This window comes from Nannobrachium achirus (genome assembly GCF_963921795.1).
Source record: "Nannobrachium achirus genome assembly, chromosome: 2".
In the NCBI taxonomy this organism is placed as follows: domain Eukaryota; kingdom Metazoa; phylum Chordata; class Actinopteri; order Myctophiformes; family Myctophidae; genus Nannobrachium; species Nannobrachium achirus.
In genome coordinates this window covers 59,037,203-59,060,673 of record NC_137811.1, presented here as the reverse complement: position 1 = coordinate 59,060,673, position 23,471 = coordinate 59,037,203, and the positions used below count along the sequence as shown (strand labels likewise).

The window sequence follows — 23,471 nt, the reverse complement described above, 5'->3', positions numbered from 1 at the left end:
AAAGCCCCCCGTAGGACCATCGGCCCCAGAGGGGCTTCACGGGGGAGAGTGGGATTGAGAAGGGATGAAGATACGTAACTTTGAACACTTATACGCCTGGGAAACAAAACGCTGTAAGAAACGATCGTTGCTTTCCATATGTGACCCTGTTTTTTGTGTGTATGGCCGTGATGCTCACGCATTGAAAGAAACACAAACACATTCGTTTTGAAGCTGTAGGAGATACACTGAAGTGTTTAGTTGCCATTTTATAAAACTATAAACTTTCTCTGTCTTCTCATTAGCCATGTTTCCATAAACTTATTCGAATTAGGGAAGCGAATTATCAGAAATACGCATTAAGACAAAGCGAATTTAGCATTTGCGGGTGTCATTCGAATTAGCGACGGTCGCAAGAGTTGATCGGACTGATTTTTTCGGGACCGAACCTGAGCACTGCACCGTCTGCACGTCTGACTGCTGTGACTCGGTCGCTGTCTAGTAGTGGGAAGAAGGGGTTATCGGTCATCATCATGGCCCCAAATAACTTTTAAATATATTACAATTGGCGACGAGTCTCTTACGAAATTGGCAAGAGTTCCTCTCAATACATAAAGCTACCGGTTCACCGGGAAAACCGCGGTCGCGTCGCTGCACAGTGCTCAATCTGCTCATCCTGCAAGTTTCAGCGTCCTCTGGAAGGTCAGGTGGCCGATCTGCAAGCTCACAACGCGGCGTGGAGACGTGGATGCGAGCTGCTGTGAGCTTGTAGATTGGGCACTTCAGGCACGCAACACCGTGTGATGAGGAAGGGTTCGCCACCGATGGCTTGACTCCGGGAGGTGAAAACGGGAGGAATTTACTCACGGTCCGTGTCACTCCGTGTGTAACAAACAACCGGTTTGTTTTGTGGGCTAACGCTATACCATGGACGTAAAGCGGCAGGGGAAATGGACCTAGAACGTCATAATCTATTCGCATTTATTGTCTGACCTGTTTCCATCCACTTATGCGCATTTAGTTTATTCGATAAAGGCTCAAAATCCTCCTCCTCCAAGCGGATAACTTTTTTTGCAGATAATGAAAGTTTATTCGCATTTTTAAATGTTTCCATAAAAACATTTTGCGAAAAAGACGTTAATGCGCAAAAAGTGGCTTTATGGAAACACCACTATTGTCTTCTAGCTCCTTAAAAACATGCACTCTGGCATCCCTATTCTGTACATTCTGTGAAAAGGTTATTAACGTTTGTCAGAAATGTCAGAACTACAAGTTCACAACGGAGGGGGTAAAAAGGAGACCCTGTGTATAGACCCCCCGATCCCTGTCCAAATCCAGGAAACTGATATTCTCTCAAGTTTTCTTTGTGACATATTGTATCTCAGGCAGGGGGAAAGATTTACATGAATGTAAAGTGAGTCATTTAGGCGTGCCCCGAGCCAAAATAAATTAGAACCACTGCTATAGGGTTTAAGCAGTTAATGCTGGACTTGATGGGTGTGCATAAAACTGCACAGTGCTGAATGTTTGGCAAAGGTGTGACTGGGGGGGAGTTTGCCGCGAGAGCGCACGTGAGAGTGCCCGTCTAAGAGTACAGAGACAGTCTTTCACATATACTGTACCTTTGCAACAGTGAGGCCCCTTCATCCCAGCCAATCGCACAGCTTTAGTACCGCTTACTGATTCAAATGTTTGCTCAATGGGAATACATGTTTTAATAATTGCAGTTTAAAAAATGTATGCTACAAATGTAGTGAATAGTTAGAAATGTAGATGTACAATTTAAAAAAGAAATATAACCACATTTTTGTACAGTTATAAACTAAATCCTATTTTCCTCTCAATTTCGCTGAACCCCCTGCAGTACTGGCAAACGGCCCTAGGGGTTGGCGGACCACTGGTTGAGAACCCCTGCGTTAGAGAAAACAAACAAGGATGTCACTGGTCCCGATTCCCGAATGATCCCAACAGTTGCATAATTTTGCGAGGGCCTTGACCGAAACCTCCCAGTTGCGGTTTACTCTGATAATTCAATCGCCCGCGATCAGATTACCCCAGAAGATTACTCTGCTTCTTTCGACAAATTTCATATAGTGTTCCAAGTTGGACGGGGATCTGATCTGGGATGATTAAATCCCAAAGCAAACAGTCTGCAATACTGCTTTGTGTAAAACAAATTGCCTGAGATATAGATCACTCCGTCTCGGGGGTTGCTGCGGAGTGCAAGTCACTTGGGATAACTCGCGGGATTCCGCGCGATTGTTTGGACGTGTAAAATCCCCCTGCGTTTGGTCTCATCCCACTGGTATTTAACATTTTCATGAAAGAGAATAAATTGCCCTCATCCCTCCCCCCCAACACACACACCACGTTCTTTCAGGGGTCTCCAAACTGTCAGCCTTGACTTCTGTCTTTAATTAAAAGTCTTATCTAAATCCTTCTCCCTTTGTGACTTCCAAAGGGGGAAAACTACAGGAATGTGAAGAAGAGGAAGAGCCTGTATCTCCCTCCATCCTCAAGTCATCCACTCCACACTGTCCTCAGGGACGCAGTCCCCTGGCTGAATGTCTGTCAGTAATTAACCCCAAACCACAAAACCCTGACCGTTAATTTAAGGACTAAATCACTTTAAAACACGCCTGCATTCATGCTTCACGTCTACTCAGCCTTTTGTGTGAGCAGCCCACATGTTATGTTGCTTGATTCAATATTTAAATGAGATGAAATGAGTAGGAGACACCTTTGTCCTTCTAAAGGCCAGTCCATACTCTCTCCGAAACCAAACTTTTCGTCTGAGTGTGTGTGATCTTAACAAAATCACAGTAATCTTTAATCATATTCCATCATATTCAAGGGCTTTGGAGAGAAATGAGACAGACTCCAATTGAGCACTGCAAAGGGGTGTGTGTGTGTGTGTGTTTGTGTGTGTGTGTGTGTGTGTGTGTGTGTCTGTGTCCAGCTGAAGCTTGTTGACACTTGTTAATGTTATACAGTATACATCAAGGCAATTACCGGTACATATGTTTCTGCACTCATTATCGGTTTTGGATAGGAATTTTCCATTTGGTCCTAAAAACGTCGCTTATCAATTAATCGTTAATCGATCGATAAGGTTATCAACTATCAATTAATTAATTAATCGATATTTTGCATCCCTAGCGTAATGCTTTTCAGAAGTTCCGAGTGACGTAATTTGGTAGTTGAACCGGACCTTTCAATACATGAGGGTGCCTCAAACACGGCCCCCTCATGTATTAGAAGGCAATATCAGTCACCAGAACCAGGTTTGTGTTTTTCAAGTGTAACATAGTTAAAATGGAGTTCAAGTAAAATGAAGCTCATTGGGCTTACGTAGGAGGGGGGCATGTCTGATAAAAAAAAAAAAGTATATCAAATATCAACATTTTGAATCATGCAACTTGCATGGTTGGGTGCAGACAAAAGCTGGAATCTATAGTTGTTAATATGACCCCAGAAGTGTGTTTAAACTGATATTGTACACTCTCTGAGTTACTTAACACTGAGGATTTTATTGTGTATGTGTGTGTTCTTTACTTGGTCTTTAGAGTTAAAGTAACACTCGGTTTTACAATGTAGAACCGTGGCTCGATCAGGAGATCGCGAGAGGCTGGGCGTGCAGCGGGGCCGTGAAACTGCGTTCACATTATTTTAGTGGAAGGGAAGATAATGTAATAACGGGGCAGAGTGGTAGAAAGAATTTCAGATGATGCTGATTCTCAGAGACTCACGAGAATCACGAGTCAGCGTCTAGGAGTCAGAGGACTGTGTGTTGTGGACTGGTTGTTTTGCCTTCATTAGCCTGAAGGGTTCAAAGAACCGTGGTGGAGGAACAGCGTGTACTATAATAACCGTTTCTGCTCTTTCATCTGTGCTCCAGATAGAACCCAGATGGAACTGCTTCATTGTCTTAATACTATCGTTGGGAAGAAACCTTGTATCTCCGTATTTAATCGGTTTGTCTTTTATTTTATTTTCCCTCATAAATGAATGTCTTCTCTTAAGCTTTTGCTGAATGACGGTGAAGAGTACTCCCCTGTGAACTTTTACACCTTCCTCTTTGGAAATGCTTTTGCCTTTAATTGTGACCGAAGGTTGCAGTTTACCATGAGAAATGTCACAGCTTGTCCGCGTGCACACGGTCTATGGGCAAACCCATAAACCGTAAAAATGTGTCATCATGATGTCATCCTGCTCTGATGTCACTGTGATGTCAGGGGAACCACTCATTTATGGAGTTCCCTGATGTCATCAATATTAATGATTCCCTGCTAGAGAGATCCATGTGATGCCAGGGGGAACAAATCCCTTTCATGCCCATATATGGACATCCCTGATGTCCACAGCCCTGATGTCCACATCACTGTGGCGCGACCTTGAGGTCCCTTGTCGCCCTAAGGCGTCTTACTAGTGATGCCATTCCCAAAATGACTAATTCTCATTATAATATAGTAGGCTAGGATTTTGTCTACCATTTTTGTATACCCTGTCTGTGTCTCAGAGGAGGGCTGTAGACGGTTCAGAAACCCGCCTACCAGTGACATAATCGATGGGGAATCCAAGCTAATTGAAACTGCAGCCTTTCTATTCCTGAAAAGTTGTCGTGCTATAATCATGGAATGAATTTCAAATGAAATCTGCTTAACTATTCTGAAGTGTCCACAGCCCTTCTATGAAACACAGACTGAAACACAGATACAGATTTGTATCATTAGTGAGGACCATGGCAGGAATTTCAAGGAGGCCATGAAGGCCATGGCTGTCGTTACCCCTCAGTTTGGCCTTGTGCCCCTCAAACCAATGTCATGCCCTGAGGCCACAGTGGCCTTAATGCCCCAGCCCAGCTGACTGTACTACTTTCTCCTCTGTCTGTCTTGTCAATATGTAGACGCCAGTGTCTTGTTGAGTCCTCATTTTTAAACCAATCCAGTATCTTTGATTTGTGCAGGGCTGAGCATCAGATTTGTAAATACCCATTTATTTATTTCACAGCAGATATTGTACATATCAAATGTAACCCTTAAATTCAATTAATTATTTCAATGGACTAAAATCTTATTTTATTTGATGGCCTTCTTGCCCTGGCATTTGGCCTTTGTGCCCTCAATACATGTACAACCCCAAAGGCCAAGTGGTCTTGGCCCTAAAATGATGAGATTCCAGGCCTGGTGAGGACCAATTATTAGATGCGTTGAAAATGGGTGAAGTCGTCCTTTAATACAGCGTGACAATCATTATAACCAATTTATCCATTTATACGTTGGCTGTTCAAAAAGCCAACATCACAAAAAACTGCAAATCTACAAGTTCACAATGTGGTGCAAGCTTGTAGATCGGCTATTTTTGGTGAAGAGATTTGGTATAGATGGGAAAAAAGGGGTCCAAGTATCTAGTTGTAACTCAGGTCAGTTTTAATTATGTTTGCGGGTTTAAGTGGAATATTTTGATGCCACCTGCACTTTTAGCATTTTGAATTATGACTACAGGCCTTTTGAACGTGTGTGTGTGTGTGTGTGTGTGTGTGTGTGTGTGTGTGTGTGTGTGTGTGTGTGTGTGTGTGTGTGTGTGTGTGTGTGTGTGTGTGTGTGTGTGTGTGTGTGTGTGTGTGTGTGTGTGTGTGTGTGTGTGTGTGTGTGTGTGTGTGTGTGTGTGTGTGTGTGTGTGTGTGTGTGTGTGTGTGTGTGTGTGTGTGTGATTTGTCATCATGTAGCAGCAGGTTTGTGTGTCTGTGAGGTTTTATATTAGTGTTAAGTTTCTACCAATTATTCTCTCGCCTGACAAAAAGGACTGATGCCATTTCATTGGCCTGGTGTGTGTGTGTGGCCGCAGAGGGAGAGAACGAAGAACGCTCTTATTCACCCCTCTTCTTTTACCCCAACCCACGCCTCCCCACTCTGAAGAAAATGTGTGGAATGTTCCCTCTTCCTGTGGGACCTGGGCAGACGTAGCGAGGTGTGTGTGTGCGTGTGTGCGTGCGTGTGTGTATTTGGAACAGGAGCCCCCACATCCAGACCATAGAGCCACCATTCTAGCTTACAGACAGACAGGAAGTGCTCCCTGTGTGTGTGTGTGTGTGTGCGTGCATGTACTTTTATTACAATACTTGTGAGGGCAAAATGTAGAGCATGCACTATATGGTAGAATTTAAGTTTTGCCTGACTTGTTGTGTGCCGACACGCTCACGATGCATTGTATAGTGACTATATTTGATACAGGACACCAGGGCTCATGAAGTAGGCTGTACTTTAAGATTTGTTTTTGGGCTTTTAGCCTTTTATGCCTTTACTGGATAGGACTGACAGGAAATGGGGGGAGAGACTGGGAGTGACGCGCGGCAAAGGTCATCCGGATCGGGGAATCGAACCGGTGACGCCGTCAGGCATCAATGCCTATGTGGTATGCGCCTGGACCAGTAGGCCAGCGGGCGCCCCCTGTACTTTAACTCTTTATGATTAAGGCTTTATGGTTATGGTTAAAAGATTGTAATACAAATGTGCGTGTGTGTGGTGAATGCTGGAGGAGAACAAAGCTGATGGACTGGTGGGTTCCTCTGCCACGTCAGCCATCATCAGGGCAAACTGTTTAATCACTTACATCTGTCTGCCTGTCTGTTTGCTAATTGAATTCAATGGCACACATTTTCTCCTGGTGTGCCGGTGGCCTGGACGGGTGCTACACCCTGCTCCAGATGTTCACGCTGTGTCGTCGCCGCTGTCACCACACACGCGCACACACACGCGCACACGCACACGCACACGCACACGCACACACACACACACAAACACAAACCAGGCTGTGTTGTTCCAATCACATTACATCAGGAGGACACCAGACGTGCCATAAAAAAGGCTGTTTATTTGGATTTGGGCGTCTGGGAAATTAGCGTACACGTCGGTCCGCTATACCTCCAGACGGGTGATAATTGTTCAAGTATATTTACTCAAGTACTGTATTTACTTCTACTTTATCAGAGTTAATCCATTTTTAGTGGTATATACTATATATACTTTTAGCTAAGTAAAAACCCTGAGTACTTCTTCCATCAAGGTTCTTGAGTTATTATTTTCACTGACTGTCTGGAGGGAGGTTTGAGAACGTAAGATTTTCCACAAAGCTTTCTCCCCCTCCCCTCCAAACACATCAGCGTATGTTACCTTTTGCAATCTGCCTGAATGGAGGCTCCTTATCGTAATGCAATAATGACAAAACAGTTTCTGGGAGAAAAATTCTGGGAGAAGCTCTGTGGTGCAGCTGGGACTGTTTACTGTGTCTGGAGTGAAACGTCTCTAAAATGCCCTGTGTCTCTGTCTATTCCTTTTTGTTCAATTGTTTTTTAGGTCGACGGTTAAGGGGGAAGGCGTTCTACTATGTTGGAGGAAAGGTGTTCTGTGAAGAAGACTTTCTGGTGAGTGACGGTCTGACGGAGGTGTTTGTTGATGAGATTATTTAAAGGTGCTGAATGTGACTTTTATTTTGTTAAATAGGCATTATTGATATGGTCTGTTTGTTCAGTAACGGGGGTCACCCTGTCTCTCCAGCTGTTTAGTAAACAGAAAATACATTTTCAGGTCAGGATACCAAGTTCATCCAATCAGGAGAGAGAACTCATACAGGACACAGGAGAAACAAGTGAAATTGTAAGTAATGAAAGAAATGAATGAGCAGACAAAATTGGAAGTGGAACACAAGCTGATGAATGATATTTATGGGGCTCTCTCTGTTACTGAACAAACAAAACTCTGAATTAGCATTTTTTACTGTCTATACTAATACTATATTACTATCGTAATACAGAGCTTTAGGCTTTTCAACAAACTTTAGTTTCTTTTAACAACGAAATACCACAACACCTTTAAATTTACATTTGATTTGACCACATAAAATCCTATGTGCACTTTAAATTCTGCACACTAAAATCCTCAAGTGTTAATTTAACTCTGAGGGTGTTAAATGAACACTTGAGGAAGGTAGTGCACGCACAATTCGTGGTCCAGGTGCAAGACAAGCAAAAGTATCATAAAAGAGAATAGAGTCTGCACACTGCTGAAAAAGCACCACTGTATTTTATTGCGTTGTCAACGTTTTGATCAATTCAGATCTGCATGTATATTATGTCCTGATGAAGATCTGAATTGATTGAAACGTTGACGATGCAATAAAATACAGCAGAGCTTTCTCAGCATCACCATTGTGCAGACTCGATTCTCTTTTATTACGACAGAAGGTCACAGTATACCATGAGAAATGACGCAGCTTGTCCGTCAGTCAGTCCGTCAGTCAGTACACATTTTTACAGTCTATGGTTCTATGGATTTGTTGACTATCATGCAGGGATCTCCATATATGGGTAAATGGTCCGATATACATATATCACTGGCCAGATGGTCAAGAATTGGTGCGACCGCATGTCGCCCTGAAGCGTCTTACTAGTGTTTAACACTCAGTTAATTTGCATCACTGACTTACAAATGGATAAATTAGATTTTACTGTGTGAGAGTCACTGCATTTTCCACAAACTTAACTTTACTAACTTAAATCCATCTTTAACTGCCTTCTCATCTTGATGATTCACAAGGATTCACTGCAGGGTGAAAAGGAACACTAGAGGCCCCACAGCCTCCAAGGAAAGTGCATTTCATGGTACCAGGCAGGTGGTCCTCATATTCTGAGCACATTATTTCCAACTCCAAAGTGTGTGGCAGGTCTTTTCCCCTCGGCCCGTTACGATTATGTGGCCGGCGTGACCTCTACACATCAAACTTAAACAGGCGAGTTTGACCCCTAAACATAAACTTTAAACAGGAGAGCTTGACCCGGTGGCTCGGGTTCGAGCATCTCCTGCAGACATTCCATATCGCTTTCCTCCCCTGGGTGGGATCGGGGAGAAGGTCGGTAACTAGAGATGCTACTTAGCGATGGTTTATGTGCGGGGGGGCGGGGGTCCCCATCTGCTTTATTCCCCTCCAGCGTTCACAGCACACACAAAAAATAGCAGATCTACAAGCTCACAACAAATCTCGTGGTGACTCAACTCAATGCTAGGATTCAAGTGGTTGGGACCCCCTGTTGAAGACCTATGCATTAGATAATGGCAGAATCGTACATGATTTTTTTTCCCATTTCATTTCAACCTTTATTTAATTCTCGGTAACACACTGAGGGCTGGTACCCTCTTTTTCAGCAGTGCGAGAGTACAACAAATTTACAAAACAGCTATACAAAACATTATCAGATAATTCCATCGACATTACAAACAAAATTATCAAACTAGTTCCATCGCATTTCAATCTCAAGTAAAACAAGTACAATTTAGATTGACCAAGGTTGATATGTCTGATTTAAAACGGCTTAGTGGGACAAGGGACATAATGTATGCTCTACTTAAAACACAGTTTGCTGCCTGTGTGTATCATAGAATAGTCATTGAGTTGCTATGTAGTTATGACATTATTATTGTAATCAGCCTTTCTGCAACACAAGGCTACATTTACATGTTGGTGCACTCTAGTGCATTTTGATGAGTAATTAAATGGATGTATTCAATCACTTTATCGTGCTAATTGCACAATCAAATCAGCTTTCGCCTCTCTCTCTCTCTCTCTCTCTCTCTCTCTCTCTCTCTCTCTCCCTTTCTCTCTCTGTTGTTAATTAATCTGTCTCCTCTACCAGTCGTTTTAGACAAGTCTCCTCTGTTAATAAGACACTTATAATCACACACTAATTAAAGTTTGCGTGATGATGGTGTAAAGAATGTTTTCTGTTCAGAGCAGACCCGGGTCAAAAAAGTATTTGCAAATAATTCTTAGTATTCATGATTCTGACCTAACTGCAGTGCCAGAAATGTGAGGGTCGCCACTTGAAGACAGTTCAGATTGTGTTTACGTTGTCAATTCCCCCCAAAAGGCACTTTGACTTTGATGCATGTGCAATAAGCTAGCACAGTGGTTCTCAAAGTATTTCATGGCAAGGACCCCAAGTTCAACCTCCAGCAGCCATCCCCACTTCACTGTTCTCACGCCACATTTCTCCTACAAATAAAGCAAAAGACGTTGATGTCAAAGTAATAAAGTTTGAGTCCATTACTGAACAAACAGCGAATAGAATAGATGTTTGTTGTCTACTAAGGCAGTTGTTCTCAAAGTGGGGTCCTTCCAGGGGATCTGCAGCAAGAACTTTTCAGGTCGAGACCCAAAAGAGAGATTAGACATTAGCCCGGGACCCAAGCTAGTGAAAATAGCAGATCTACACAATGTGTCGCTTCACGCCGATATTTTTTTTAATGTTGGGGAAAACATTTTCTTTTTACTCGAGTCCTGACCTATAACAATTGGCCTGTGACCCACAAATGGGTCCCAATCCAATGTTTGGGAAACGGTGGTCACTGCTCTCCACTCCTTCCTGTCCAGCACCAGGGTCCTGAACTCTGCATCTGCATCTCCACTGTCCCACTGCATTGGCCACAGAATCACTATCTGCTTTATGTTGTCACATCATAGGAATACGCTTGTAAAGAAGTGGGGGAGATTTGTTTTTTCTCTGCGTGCTCCATCATTTCGTAGTTTGCGGTAAAGGAGTAGAACAAGAGTACTAGCAGGAGAGAGAAGAGAAAACAGAATAGTAACGGGGTGAATAATCATATTCAGATAAGATACAGATGTTCATGAATGAGGTGAAGGAGGTTTGTTAAGGATGCAGTTCACTCAACCAGTTCGACGGATCACACATAGGAAGATTCACATCAGGTCAAAAACCATGTAAGGTAAATCAAATCCCCCCTTCCCTTCCTAGCTGTGCCTTGGGGTGGCTCCCACAGTTGTCACTTTGCTCGCCACTGGTTCCCGGGTGCCTGACACAGTGCCCAGCCAGCCTCATCCTTCTCTCCCTGACCTTGTCTGTGACCCGTGGAGGGCCCACGCAGTGATCCGCGTTTCTGATGTGGTCCTCCCCCATGTGACATCAAATGCCATTCTTGGCATTCTTGTGTAGACGCCACCCAGGGCCTTTTCTGCATTAATTCACAGACTGTTGCTAACTCCACCCATGTAAATACTCTAGTTATGAAACAAATGCCACGACTTGGTTTGGTTCCGTCTTAAGACCCCAGAAAGCTCCCAAGATGACTCGGTACAGAGACCAATGAGCAATACACAGAATACACACAAATCCTTTACATCTGTGATTCATTAAGAGCATATTTCGTTGCTTATTTTTGTTACTGCCCTAGATACATCGTAGAGCCTTTGGATTATTTATGTGATTTTATCAGTACAACAAACAGAAGCTTAATAACAATATAAACATGAGATTGATTGAGTCCGTCACCCTGTAAAGATCTAGTAAAGACCCTGTAAAGATCCAGTTACACAGTAAAATCCTCCGTGTTTATTTAATGAGTGTACAGATTAGTGAGTGTTAAATTAATTGCGACCGTAGGGAGCAGTTAGTATCAGAACCTCCGCCTCATGTCTGTCAGTCAGTCAGTCAGTCAGTCAGTCAGTCACGGCCTCATGCCACGCTCCATATACAGTATGGCAGTCCTTGTCCCTCTTATGCCCATATATCGAGATCCCTGGTGTCATCAATAAGCCCATATCTGGGAATGCCCCTATATGGACATATTGTGTCAGTCTCATGAGGTCACAGCGCAACTCCTTGGGGCTTCTTACTAGTAATAATTCCATTTGTCCAATTTGGAGTTAATTAACACAGAGGATTGTGAACGTATACACAGTAAAAACCCTCAGTGAAATTTAATCTGTAACTCACAAATTAGTGAGCGTTAAATTAAATGGTAACCCCAAGAGTGTTCAAAGGGACCCATTTGGTTCCACTTGGAGTGTAATTAACACAGGATTTTACCCCTTATGCTTTCAGTTCCTCTTTGACGTCATTGCCAGATTGTCATTGTGTCATGGTTGTGACATTGTTGTCCTCTCCTTGTGTTTCAGTACTCTGGCTTCCAGCAGTCTGCGGACAAGTGCAACGCATGTGGCCATCTGATCATGGACATGGTAAGTGCCGTGTGTGTGTGTGTGTGTGTGTGTGTGTGTGTGTGTGTGTGTGTGTGTGTGTGTGTGTGTGTGTGTGTGTGTGTGTGTGTGTGTGTGTGTGTGTGTGTGTGTGTGTGTGTGTGTGTGTGTGTGTGTGTGTGTGTGTGTGTGATGCGATGCCTTCCTCAGACATTCAGCAACTCCACCCGTAATAAGTTTCCTGTGGGCACATCTGGATAACGACTCAGGAGGAAGTGGTGACTGTGTGTGTGTGTGTGCGCTTGAATGCATCTGTGCGTATGCATCTGCACATATGCATTCACTTTTTCCTTTTTAAGCACTACCATCTCTAGTCTGGGCTTGTCATAAGGGGGGGGGGGGGGGGGTTCTTTTTACATTTTTGAAAATTGTGATATTACTGAACATTAAGTGGTTAAGGGGTGGCCATAGCTGAAGGGGTGCAGAGGCCATACTCCTTCCAGTCCTCTGTGACGCATGCAGAGTTAGAAGTCTGTCTGTTGGACAGTTCTAGGAAAGATCTATGTTAGTTCTCCGTGGAATATACACACACACACCAACGCACACATACAAGCTGGTGGGTAACATCAGGGCAAAGAGTGAGACATAACGCAGGACATCTCATCATGATGACAAAGTAATGAGTGGAAGTGTACCAGCGCAGGAACACGAGTGTACATGTGTTCTTCATACACACCCAGCATGCTTCATGTACAGCCAACAGGAAAGATGGTGTACTTTTGTACAATGGCTTTCAATGGCTTCTTCAATAAGTTGTGTTGAAAAGACAAAAACAATAAGAAAATCATAAAGAAACAATGGTTCTTTCGTCTTGATCTTGACTAAAAAAGACAGAATGAAGTCTATTCACAGTGTTTAGCTGACCTAATATTCTTGTATGCGTGTTCGCAGATCCTACAAGCCCTTGGGAAGTCGTACCACCCAGGCTGTTTCCGCTGTGTCATCTGCAATGAGAGCCTGGATGGTGTGCCATTCACTGTGGACACCGAGAATAAGATCTACTGCATCAAAGACTATCACAGGTACTCAAGGTTAAAACAAGATCTACTGCATCAAAGACTGCTGGCAGTATTCTACAAACAAAGTCAGTCAATAAGTACAAAATTACATAATTGTGAGGGAGAAAGCAAACAAACACAGTGCCTTGCCGAAGTTTGTTTTGGCAGCATTTACACCTCCTGAGAATTTCTAAAGCTAGCTGAACACCTCCGCAGAGGCACCAATGCGAACGTTGTGTGTGTGATTGGTCAGACACTAAATGTTCAACTTATTGCACATACAGTACTTGACTATGCTGTCGGCTTACTTGGGTGTTGATGATGCCTAAGTATATGATGACTGATGAGGAGTGTAGAAAGGTCATTACAGAAACCTATGGGCGAATACAAGCTAATCCTGGTGGCTCAGACCAGTTCATGGTCTTAACCTCCAGCTGCCATCCCCACTTCACTTTTCTCACGCCACGTTTCTCCTACAAATAAAGCAAAAGACGTTGATGTCAAAGTAGTAAAGTTTGTTTGAACCCATTACTGAACAAACAGCGAATGGAATAGATGTTTTTTTTCTACTAAGCCAGTGGTTCTCAAATGGTTTTAAGCCTTAATCCAATTGGCTGTTCAAATATAGAAGATCTACAAGCTCACAGCGCGTTGCTGTTAGATAACGCACTCCATATTTGGAATTTGGGTGTAGATTGGGAGCTCCTTATATGCTTGTGGCTGAGTCGTTTTGACAGAGGTCCGCCCACTGGCCGGCCGGACAGTCCTCCCTTAAGACGATTTTAAATTGGATGTTATTTTTTCTTATATTTTGCACAACACTGCGACCAGATCAGGTTCAGGGGGTCCGCAAACGTGAGCTGGGTTTCCCTCTGCCCCCCGGGCTCTGCCACGTGCGGCAGACACTTGAGAAGGCTCTCAAGGAGTGTGTGTGGGGGGAACTTGCTGTCCCGTTAAAGTTGAAGGGAAAGTTGTACAATATGTGGGTTAGGGTAAGGATTAGGCATTTAGAGGTTAGTTTTTAGGCTCAGGCTGTGCTTGATTTATACTTGGTTGCCCACCTGAGTCATGCACCAAAAATATAATAAATGTATCATGCTGCGACACATTGTGAGCTTGTACCGTAACTTTCATTTTCAGTGTTGGGGTTACAAATGGCTCACGGAAACATTTAAAAATGGCATTCATAAAATCAAAGTCCTAATAAATGTCTGCTGTCCCCACAAGTTTAGTAATACAGACGTGTGGGTGCATGCATGCGTGCCTGCGTGTCTGTGTGTGGCCGTCGCACCTCTCAGACACAAGGGTCTTGCTGGCTAACAACGCAGTGTGTGAGGCTCCGAGCCTCCGACGAGTGGAAAAGCAGCACAGCACAGCTCGTGACTGCTCTGCTAGAACAATCAGCGCGCTGTGAGCTGCAGAAACTCCCTGGATGCTCTCCACTTTACCTCTCTCCACATTAACTCTCTCCACTTTACCTCTCTTCTCATTAACTCTCTCCACATTAACTCTCCACATTAACTTTCTTCACATTAACTCTATCTCTCCACTTTAACTCTCCACTGGTCTGTGGAAAGAAACCAGGAGGACAAACACACTGTAGCACGAGTGTTGTGCTATTATGGTCACCTGTGCAGATAAGTACAGTATATCGTCGTTGTCGGGCAGAAACCTCTTATCTCCATGTTCTAACTTTAATGCTTAAATTAACGCCTCACTTGATCATACTACAGCTTCGCTATTTTAGAATTTGAGTCCCAAAAAGTAACAGTTTTGGACATATGAGGTTTCCATCCGACAGAGACGATATACTGTACACAGTACATTAATCCATTGCTATAATGTACAAATGGAACCTGATGGACCCGAGAAGAGCTGAGGTGCAGAAAGTGATTAAATGGCTCTATATTCTGATAGCAATTGCTTCTATACACAGTTTTCTTTATTCAGTAACAGGGGTCTCTATGTCTCTCCAGCTCTTTAGTAAACAGAAAAATTCATTTTCATTTTGGGATAACAATTTTATCCATTCAGGAGAAAGAACTCATACAGCATAAAGGATAAATAAGTGAAGTTTTGCATTTATATACCGGTAGTAAAGAAAAACGGTGAAATTGGAAGTGATGAAACAAAGTAGTGAACAGGCAAACTTGGAACTGGAAGATTATAAAATTAAAGCTGATAAATCGGTAGTCTCTCCTGATTGGCTGAAATTGGCAAACCACCCGAAAATGTTTATTAAAGAGCTGGAGACACTCTGAAACACACATATATACATCCATATACATCAATGGTTCACTGTCAGAATGATAGAGCTTTAACTTAACAAAAAAAAAAAAAAAAAAAAAAAAACACTACCTTTTTAAATGAACACTGGGATTTTTGACTGTGTATGTGTTTGTCTATGTCAGACTCACTCATGGCCCTGGACACTGAGGCCCTGGCGCACACATCCAGGTGCCAACCATCTGCAGGCAGGGAAATAATGAATTCATTTAGCTTTTTTTTTAGGGGGGGGGGAGAGGTTGTTTTCCTACTCTTAGGATTGGTGGAATGGTGTGCGTGAGAGGGAGCCAGCACATCTGCAGACCTGGCATGCCCTTATCCCTGCTTACTTAGTAGCAGTGGTGGAAAAAGTACTCAAATGTTTTACCTAAGTAAAAGTATTCTGCCATGTAGAAATACTCTTGTTACACTTGAGTAAAAGTACAATAGTATTGGTATCTAAATATACTTAAAAGTACCAAAAGTATTCATTGTGCAGAATGTATAAAAAATCTTATATAACCCTAACCCATATATTATGGTTAATGCATGATTTGTAATAATAATCTAAATCTACCTTCAAGTTTTCAACTAATTGTAGTGTAGTAAAAGTAAAATAATCGGATCCGAGATGTAGTGTAGTAGGAAAGTATTGGAAATTGGAAATACTCAAGTAAAGTACAAACACCTCAAAATTGTACTTAAGTACAGTACTTAAGTAAATGTACTTAGTTACTTTACACCACTGCTTAGTAGAAGCAGAACCCTGTGCTGAAAGGTGTAGGCCAACGTTACAGAGAACAGGATAACTATACCGTTTGTTCTTTCAAAAATCCTTCTATTTCTATACTGTATGTCCTTTCCAAAAATCTTTCTATTTCAAGTGGATGACCCCACAACTATAATGACGACGGCAGTGATGAATGAAATGGCTGAGAACACGCTCAGAGCGATTTGATGAATGGTAGACATACGACCAATCCCAATTCATCTGGACTTAACAGGCGTTAAGATAAACACATTACCTGTGTTTCAACATGTTTACAAAACTATATCGTAAACTATATCGTTCATCAGTGTAGATCATGGGTCTTCAACAGGGGGTCTGGGACCCCTAGGGGGTCCCCAGAGTTACCTCAGGGGGTCCTCCAAATCTTTGAGTGATAGAAGCTTTTTTATCCCTTTTTTATATTAACCACTTGAACCCTAGCGTCCATATTCTGAGAACTTTAGTCAAAAATAGCCGATCTACAAGCTCACAACGCCTTGCAGCGCAAGGCGTTGTGAGCTTGTAGATCTGCTATGGTGAAAGAGCTTCGGTGTTGAGGGGGAAAAGAGCAGACTAAGTACAGAGTGATAGGTCAAGTTTATTAAGTATTGACGGTTCAAGTGGTTAAATATCTGAAAACACAACATTGATATGAATCCAAAATACACTGACGATTGTGCTGTCAAAAGATGAAACGGTATGGAATCTATGATAAGGTTGGTGGGGTCCCTGCTTTATCTCTCTCTCAGCTAAGGGGTCCTTGGCCTGAAAACGTTGAATACCCCTGGTGTATATTATAGTCATCATTATAATTATCATTCTCGAAGTGGACAGGCCTTAAGGAGTTGAAAGGGGTGCACCGGACCAGACAGTGCGCAGTAGCATTTTACAATAATGATACACTCAGAGTTTACAGTTCAAAATGTTCTTTCGTGACATTGTTTCTTTGTTTGTGTGTCTCTCCCCCAGGGTCCTGGCTCCTAAATGTGCAGCCTGTAACCAGCCCATCCTGCCCTCTGAGGTAAGTCCACGTCAACCTGTTAGTCATTGTAGAGCGTTATGCCACAACATTTTGTGTGTTGGTTCAAAGTCCTGTGGACGGCTTCGGTGCCAATGCATTACAGCATGCTCTGTTATCAGCCACAAATGGTCTACTTCTGTTTCAGTTTATGAGAGACTGATGGCTAAAATAAACCAACACTCAACCCCTGTAACTGCAGACTGGTTAAAGGTGGTGAGGTCATCCTTTGAGAAATAACAGTTTCATGATGAGAGCATCAGTCTCTTCACAGTGAATAGGAATCTGAATCACTTCATTGAAAATTCCTACAAGACTTAAGCATTTTTCACTGACAGCCCAAACTAGAAAATACAAAACTACCCCAAAAAAGAGTAATTATTTAATAACAAGCACTTACTTTTCACTATTTAGAGCTTTATAAAACCCACAGACGCACTAAACCACTTTCAACCTGGTGTCCCTATTTTGACATGACACTATAGGTAGGATTTTTCCAAAATGTTCTGAGAAAAAAGGACAAAAGAAGATGATACGAGGAGGTACAAGGTTTCTGCCTGACAGCGACGTTATACAAATGGCCAGTGTTGAACTTGTTGAAATGAAAACCAACTGTACCAGCTAATACAATGTCTGGTTATTCAACCCCGTTGGCCTGGTTCTCATGTGGGTACAGACTGATAATCAGCCTGGAGGTGAACTTCAGTGACAGGCAGTGGGGGAAGGTGTATTGGAGTAGAAGTATATTGTAGAGTATTGAAGAAATTAAGAGCTCAAGAAGTAAAGTAAAAGATTGTACTTGGGTACAGTACTTCAGTAAAGGTAAATTGTACTTGGGTAGGGTACAGTACTTCAGTAAAGGTACTTAGTTAATGGTGGCAGGTATTGTATGTCTCAAGGTCGTGCCCCCGAGGCAGAAGTGGGGATGATTTAGCGCGTGCCACATGTTAAGGTATCTCTTTAAAACACTGTGGCGAGGTGGAGCGAGGGGAACACCATCTGAGGCGTGCGTCAGGCGATCATCTTTCCCTCTTTTTTTAAAGAGGAAGGGTCTGGAGTTGTTCACCTGGTGAACTTTTACCAGCAGGTGTTCAGTAAACACAGTTTAACATGCCATGCTCGTATCACCACTGTCGGCTGGAAACCTTGTATTGCTCAAAGCAGTTACTTTTCAGGAAATGGGGAAAAAATACTCACAACTCACAAGCTCTACTTAATACTTTTCATTGGTTAAATATTTATAAAAGCCACAGACGCACTTTCAACTTGGTGTAAAATTTGGAGTCTGTCATTATACTGTTAGGTGAAAACATTTGGACTTATAGGAAAAATAGCAGAGCTTGTATATCTGCAATATTTGCTACTTTTGTGCAAGACGTTAAACACCTAAAAACATAATACAAAAGGCAATTTGAATAAGGTAAAAACCAAAGTAGTAAGTAGACCAAAAAAAAGGCTGTGACAAGCAGAATGGCAGCCCAGCAATTTTCTAGGAATTTGTTCTAGATACAGTATATGGTGCATACAAAGTAAACACTGTTTCTCCATGTTTAGTTTTGATTTAAGGGACATATAGCAGACCTGTCCCACATGACCTCAGAGGTCTGGACGTTCATTATATCACACAAGATTTAGAAATGTATTTCCCTAAACCATTCAATGCATTATATATCAACAGTAGTATTCTCTGAAATCAATTCTTTGACAGTGTAAAGATCTAATGTTACAAACTGGAGTGATGTGCTCCACTTTCTTGCCTGGTATTAGATAAAGTGAGTCTCAACACTACTCTTGTTTGTTCAGGGTAGCAGATGGGTAATAATAAATAGAAGTCGGGTCAGATCACTGACAAAACACTTAAAAAGCCAGACACTGAAAAAACATTTATAAAGCCAGGCGTGACTGGGAGGTGCATATAGTACTTGAGTAAATCATCGGTCAGGTGGAAACCTCATTTGTCCAAAACCGTTAGTTTTCATGATTCAAATTCAAGAGATCTGCAATTTTTGATACCTTTGTCTGATGCTGTAGTATGATCAAGTAGGGCTTTAATTTAAGAATGAACTGAAAAAGTTATCAAATGGAATATGAATCTGGAGATAAGAGGTTTCTGCCCTAAGCCTAGTTACTCTCCTCCACTGCATACAGTACAGACTGCAGCTCTCTCTCTCTTGAAAGAAACCTCCAAAATTAGAGCTGACTTTGCTGGAATGCCATCCGCCCACCCCTCCCCTCACTGTACGTGGGTCTGGAATTCAGAGGAGGGGTACAGTAGCATGCTCATACTTTATGTACTGTATGTGTGCAGGTTTGCCCCACACCTGCATGAAATTTGTCATTAAGACATCCGGTGACTTTCTTGCTTATTCTATCAGCACAACAATACACAAAGTAAGCACAAAATGATGCTGACTCGGGCAGTTTTGTTTTCTTGGTTTGTAAATCTTGCACACTTGTGCTTTCACAGTAAGTTAGATTTATTCCGTCCTGGGTCTGAATACCTTTTTTGAATTTGGATTAAAGTGTTTATTTTTTATTTTTTATGGTGGGCATTTTTCTATAACTTTCTATAGAAAAATCTGTGTGTGTCTGTCTGTATGTCTGTCTGGATCTGCGGTTGTCCAAAAATAAATCTGCAGATCCACATATATGGAATACCATGATGTCATCAACATCACATCACAGTACTGATGTTATAGTCTGGCCTGGACACTCCATATTTGGAGTATTGGTGTAGGGCCGACAGGCACTGGTTCAGTTTGGTTTAAAATGCTGTTAATGTTCTTGTCAGTCAGAGAGAAATGATATGGAAGGTTTACAGATATGATTGACCTGTCTGTCTGTGTCTATCTGTCCGTCCGTCCAGGGATCAGATGAAACCATTCGAGTTGTATCCATGGACAAAGACTACCATGTGGAGTGCTATCACTGTGAGGTGGGTTCAAAACAAACACACTTTTAAGGGGCCTGTAATTTATATGCAGTTATGCGCACATCCAATGTGGCTGCTGCCTTAAGTGTAACGCATGAAACTCAGCAGGCACACAGCTTTTCTTCCACTCCATGTTAATGAAGGCAGTTCTCACTCCACTGAATGTGCACAAGCAGATGAAGATTTGCAATAACTCGAGTGTGTTCTGCAACGCAACAACAAGAGCTTAATTAATTTGTAAGGCTTAATTGCAAGCTAAAGCTTAATTGCAGTAAAACCCAGTGTTAATTTTACTTCTTAGAGTGTACACATATAACCAAATGGACCCGTAAAGACTCTGGGGAGTTAAATGAAAGCCAAGCTTTTACAATGAGTGTGCACGAGAGGGGAACGAGGGAAGGATGAGGCACCTCGTCAACACCGTCTGATGATTGGCTAGAGGCTGAGTGACTGACAGCTGAAATTCCTCTCTCGCTGTTTGGAAAGAAATCAGCAGCTCGTCGAAGGGACAGGGGAGCGTTTTCATCCGGGCCAGTGGTCCTCAAACATTTTCATATCAAGGAAGGACCACCAAATGAATATGGATTTAGCCACGGACCACCATTTGAAAACATTGTTCCAATGACCCCCATACAAGATTTGTTTTTTAAGTTAAATCTATGAATGACGGAGCGTGAAAATAATAATAATAATTCACCCACTTCTTTTCAGCTGTAAACCTGTATTGTGACAATAACAGTGGTTGTGATCCTCTGTCCTGTAGGATTGTAAAATGGAGCTGAACGATGAAGAGGGCCACCGCTGCTACCCGCTCAACGGTCACCTCCTGTGTCACTCCTGTCACCTCAAGCACATCGAGCCTGGCTGCTCCTCGCCCATAGCTGCCTCCTCCTACCAACGCTAGCTGTTGTCAAACGGCGCCATCTTGTGGCTCTCTAGAGAACTGATCACAACAAAGACTTGTTATTTTTTCTGCCAAAGAAAGCGACAGCTGTTTATTCCACTGGTTTCTTAACAATCGGCCCAGGGGCCACCGGGGATTCAAATGGACCCTTATGGGTCGTTTGTAACTCTGAGAGTGTACAGATAGAACCAAATGGACCCTTAACACTGTGGATTTTACATTGTAGACTGGAGTCCGAGATAAAAATCAAATCAAATGGGGGTCTGCGGCCTAATGCATATAACAAGGGGTCCTGGAAATTAAAATGGTTGAGGATCACTCAATTAAACTATACTGGAACGCCAGACTACACCGCAAAAACCTCAGTGCTTATTTAACGAATAAATAAAGACATCTTGTGGATCTCTGGAGAACTCATGGATCAGAGTTACAGACCCATCAGGGTCCATTTGGACCCCTGGTGGTCCCGGAACCAGATGTTGAGAACCAGTGGTTTATTCAACGTCCTCGTTGTTGAGAAGTTGATGTTTATTTGATGTAATCTATTTGATACTGTGTGCCTTGAAAGCAATCGCCATGTTAATTTCTATCACGGTCGGTCGACAATGATTTCGACCCAAACACATGAGATAATATCCCAAAGCCATTATGTGTGGGACATGACAAAACAAGTTGTTATACCCCCTGAATACTGACTTTGAGGAAAGTTAACCGCCCGAGTTTCTTTTTTGTAAATATCAGTTTGCATTAGTTGTGTAAATATTTTAGAAATACATTATAAACTTTGTGTGCCTTTTGAGCTTCAGCGACTGACACCGGTTCACCTTATAAGTGCTGCTGATGTGTGAGCCTACAGTATAGAATCTAATTTTATGCCAGTTCACATTTACGGTTTAGACAATGGCTCTTTTCCCACGACCGGAACTATGTGAACCCTGTGCCGTGTGAAGTATTTCATAGGATAGGTTCTGGGTTTGTTCCCATGCATATGCTGCAGCTCGGTTTCAGATAAGGTTCTCAGAACCTTATAGTTCAGAACTAATTATAGTTCAGAATTACCTGCTCATGAGGTCATTCTGAACCGAGTACTGGGAAACTAGAATTTACACTTTGAAAATGACAAAAAATTAACAATAAAGTTCAGCCTCCCAGACACACTCAAAACAGTGCAAAATAAGATTTGTTTTATTTCGTATATAGCAGGCCTATGACCGGAAGTTTGCTGTATAGAAAATGTATTATTTAAAGAAAATGCAGAGTTTTGAGTGTGCGGAGGCCTAAAGCCAAAAGCTATTTTTAGCTATTTTTATTACATAACTCCCACTTCAGGGGTGCTTGTGGTTATAAAAAAGAAAAAGTCACAGGACTTAAGGGGTTCAGTGAAAGATTCAGGTAATGGAAGGTTCTGGGTTTCACTTTGTGCTCAAAAAGAGCCGATAGTCTTGATTCTCACACATGGTTTCTGGAGTGATATATATTTATATGAATGTGTTTGAATCCATAGTTGATTTATGAGGTGTAACATAAGAGATGTTACTCTTGACCACGTGAACGCCATGGTGACGTGACAGATGCCAGGTACCATAGCGTTGCTGTCGGGCAGAAAGCTCTTATCTCCATAATTTAACTTAGTTTTTTTTTAGGTTTTCTTTTTTGAATTAACGCCCTACTTGATCATACAGTGTCACGCAGATCTGCAAACTCGAAACGTCGCTTTATGCCGCATTCTGAGCTTGCAGATCTGCTACTTTTGCCATTCTTTTCATTTGAATCCTGAAAAGTAAAAGTTTTGGACATATGAAGACCCAACAGATATATGTATACTGTATATATACACCGGTACACACACAAATGATAAATGAACACAGGATTTTACTGTGTACAGTAGTAGTTTGCCGCCTCCTGTAACTTTTGCTATTTGACAGGTTGTTCATTCGAATATTTTCTGATCCGTCGACTGAAATCTAATTTTGTTCTTCCCTGCACCCAAAGACAACAATGTTGTTTTAACTGCTCATAATAATATAATGAAATAAATGCATTATTTCAATTATGAATGTGTGAAAACAACCATCTCAGCCTACCATCTGTGGCACATATTTTGAAACACTTATTTGGAGGACATGGTACAGTGTGACTTGTTTCATGTTTTTGTTTACATGGAAAACATATACTTTTGTTTTTAATTATTTGGATGACATTCCTATTTAGGTGACTTTATGACTTTATTTACTAGATTATGTACATGCAGTATAACTAGGTCATATGCAGTGGTTGGAAGTGGTCTCCCTATACTTTCACTGTGAAATGTAGAAATGTCAGAACTTTTTTCAACGTATGAAACAAAAAATACAATACTGCCAAGGGTTAGAGGGTGCTACAGAGGGGCCATATAGGAACCTTCTTTGATTTTATTTTCGACATTAACCACTTGAAGCATAGCATATATTCCAGGGGGAACACTCACTAAAAATCGGTGTAGATCAGCTATTTTCATCAAAGAGGATTGGAAAAAAGAGCAGACCAAGTACCAAGCCAAAGGTCAGGTTTACTACACA

At 42.1% G+C, this 23,471-nt stretch overlaps 1 protein-coding gene across 1 annotated transcript in view; it reads left to right on the top strand.

Moving 5' to 3' along the window:
• Positions 1–22,923, top strand: part of limd1a (LIM domains containing 1a) — a 48,237-nt gene extending 25,314 nt beyond the window's left edge. Inside the window, 7 exon segments of the mRNA XM_080750384.1 lie at positions 7,335–7,402; positions 7,566–7,634; positions 11,947–12,009; positions 12,919–13,049; positions 17,029–17,080; positions 19,944–20,012; positions 20,773–22,923. Coding sequence (XP_080606510.1) covers positions 7,335–7,402; positions 7,566–7,634; positions 11,947–12,009; positions 12,919–13,049; positions 17,029–17,080; positions 19,944–20,012; positions 20,773–20,913 — 593 coding nt within the window. The 3' untranslated portion in view covers positions 20,914–22,923.
• The last annotated feature ends 548 nt before the right edge of the window (positions 22,924–23,471 follow it).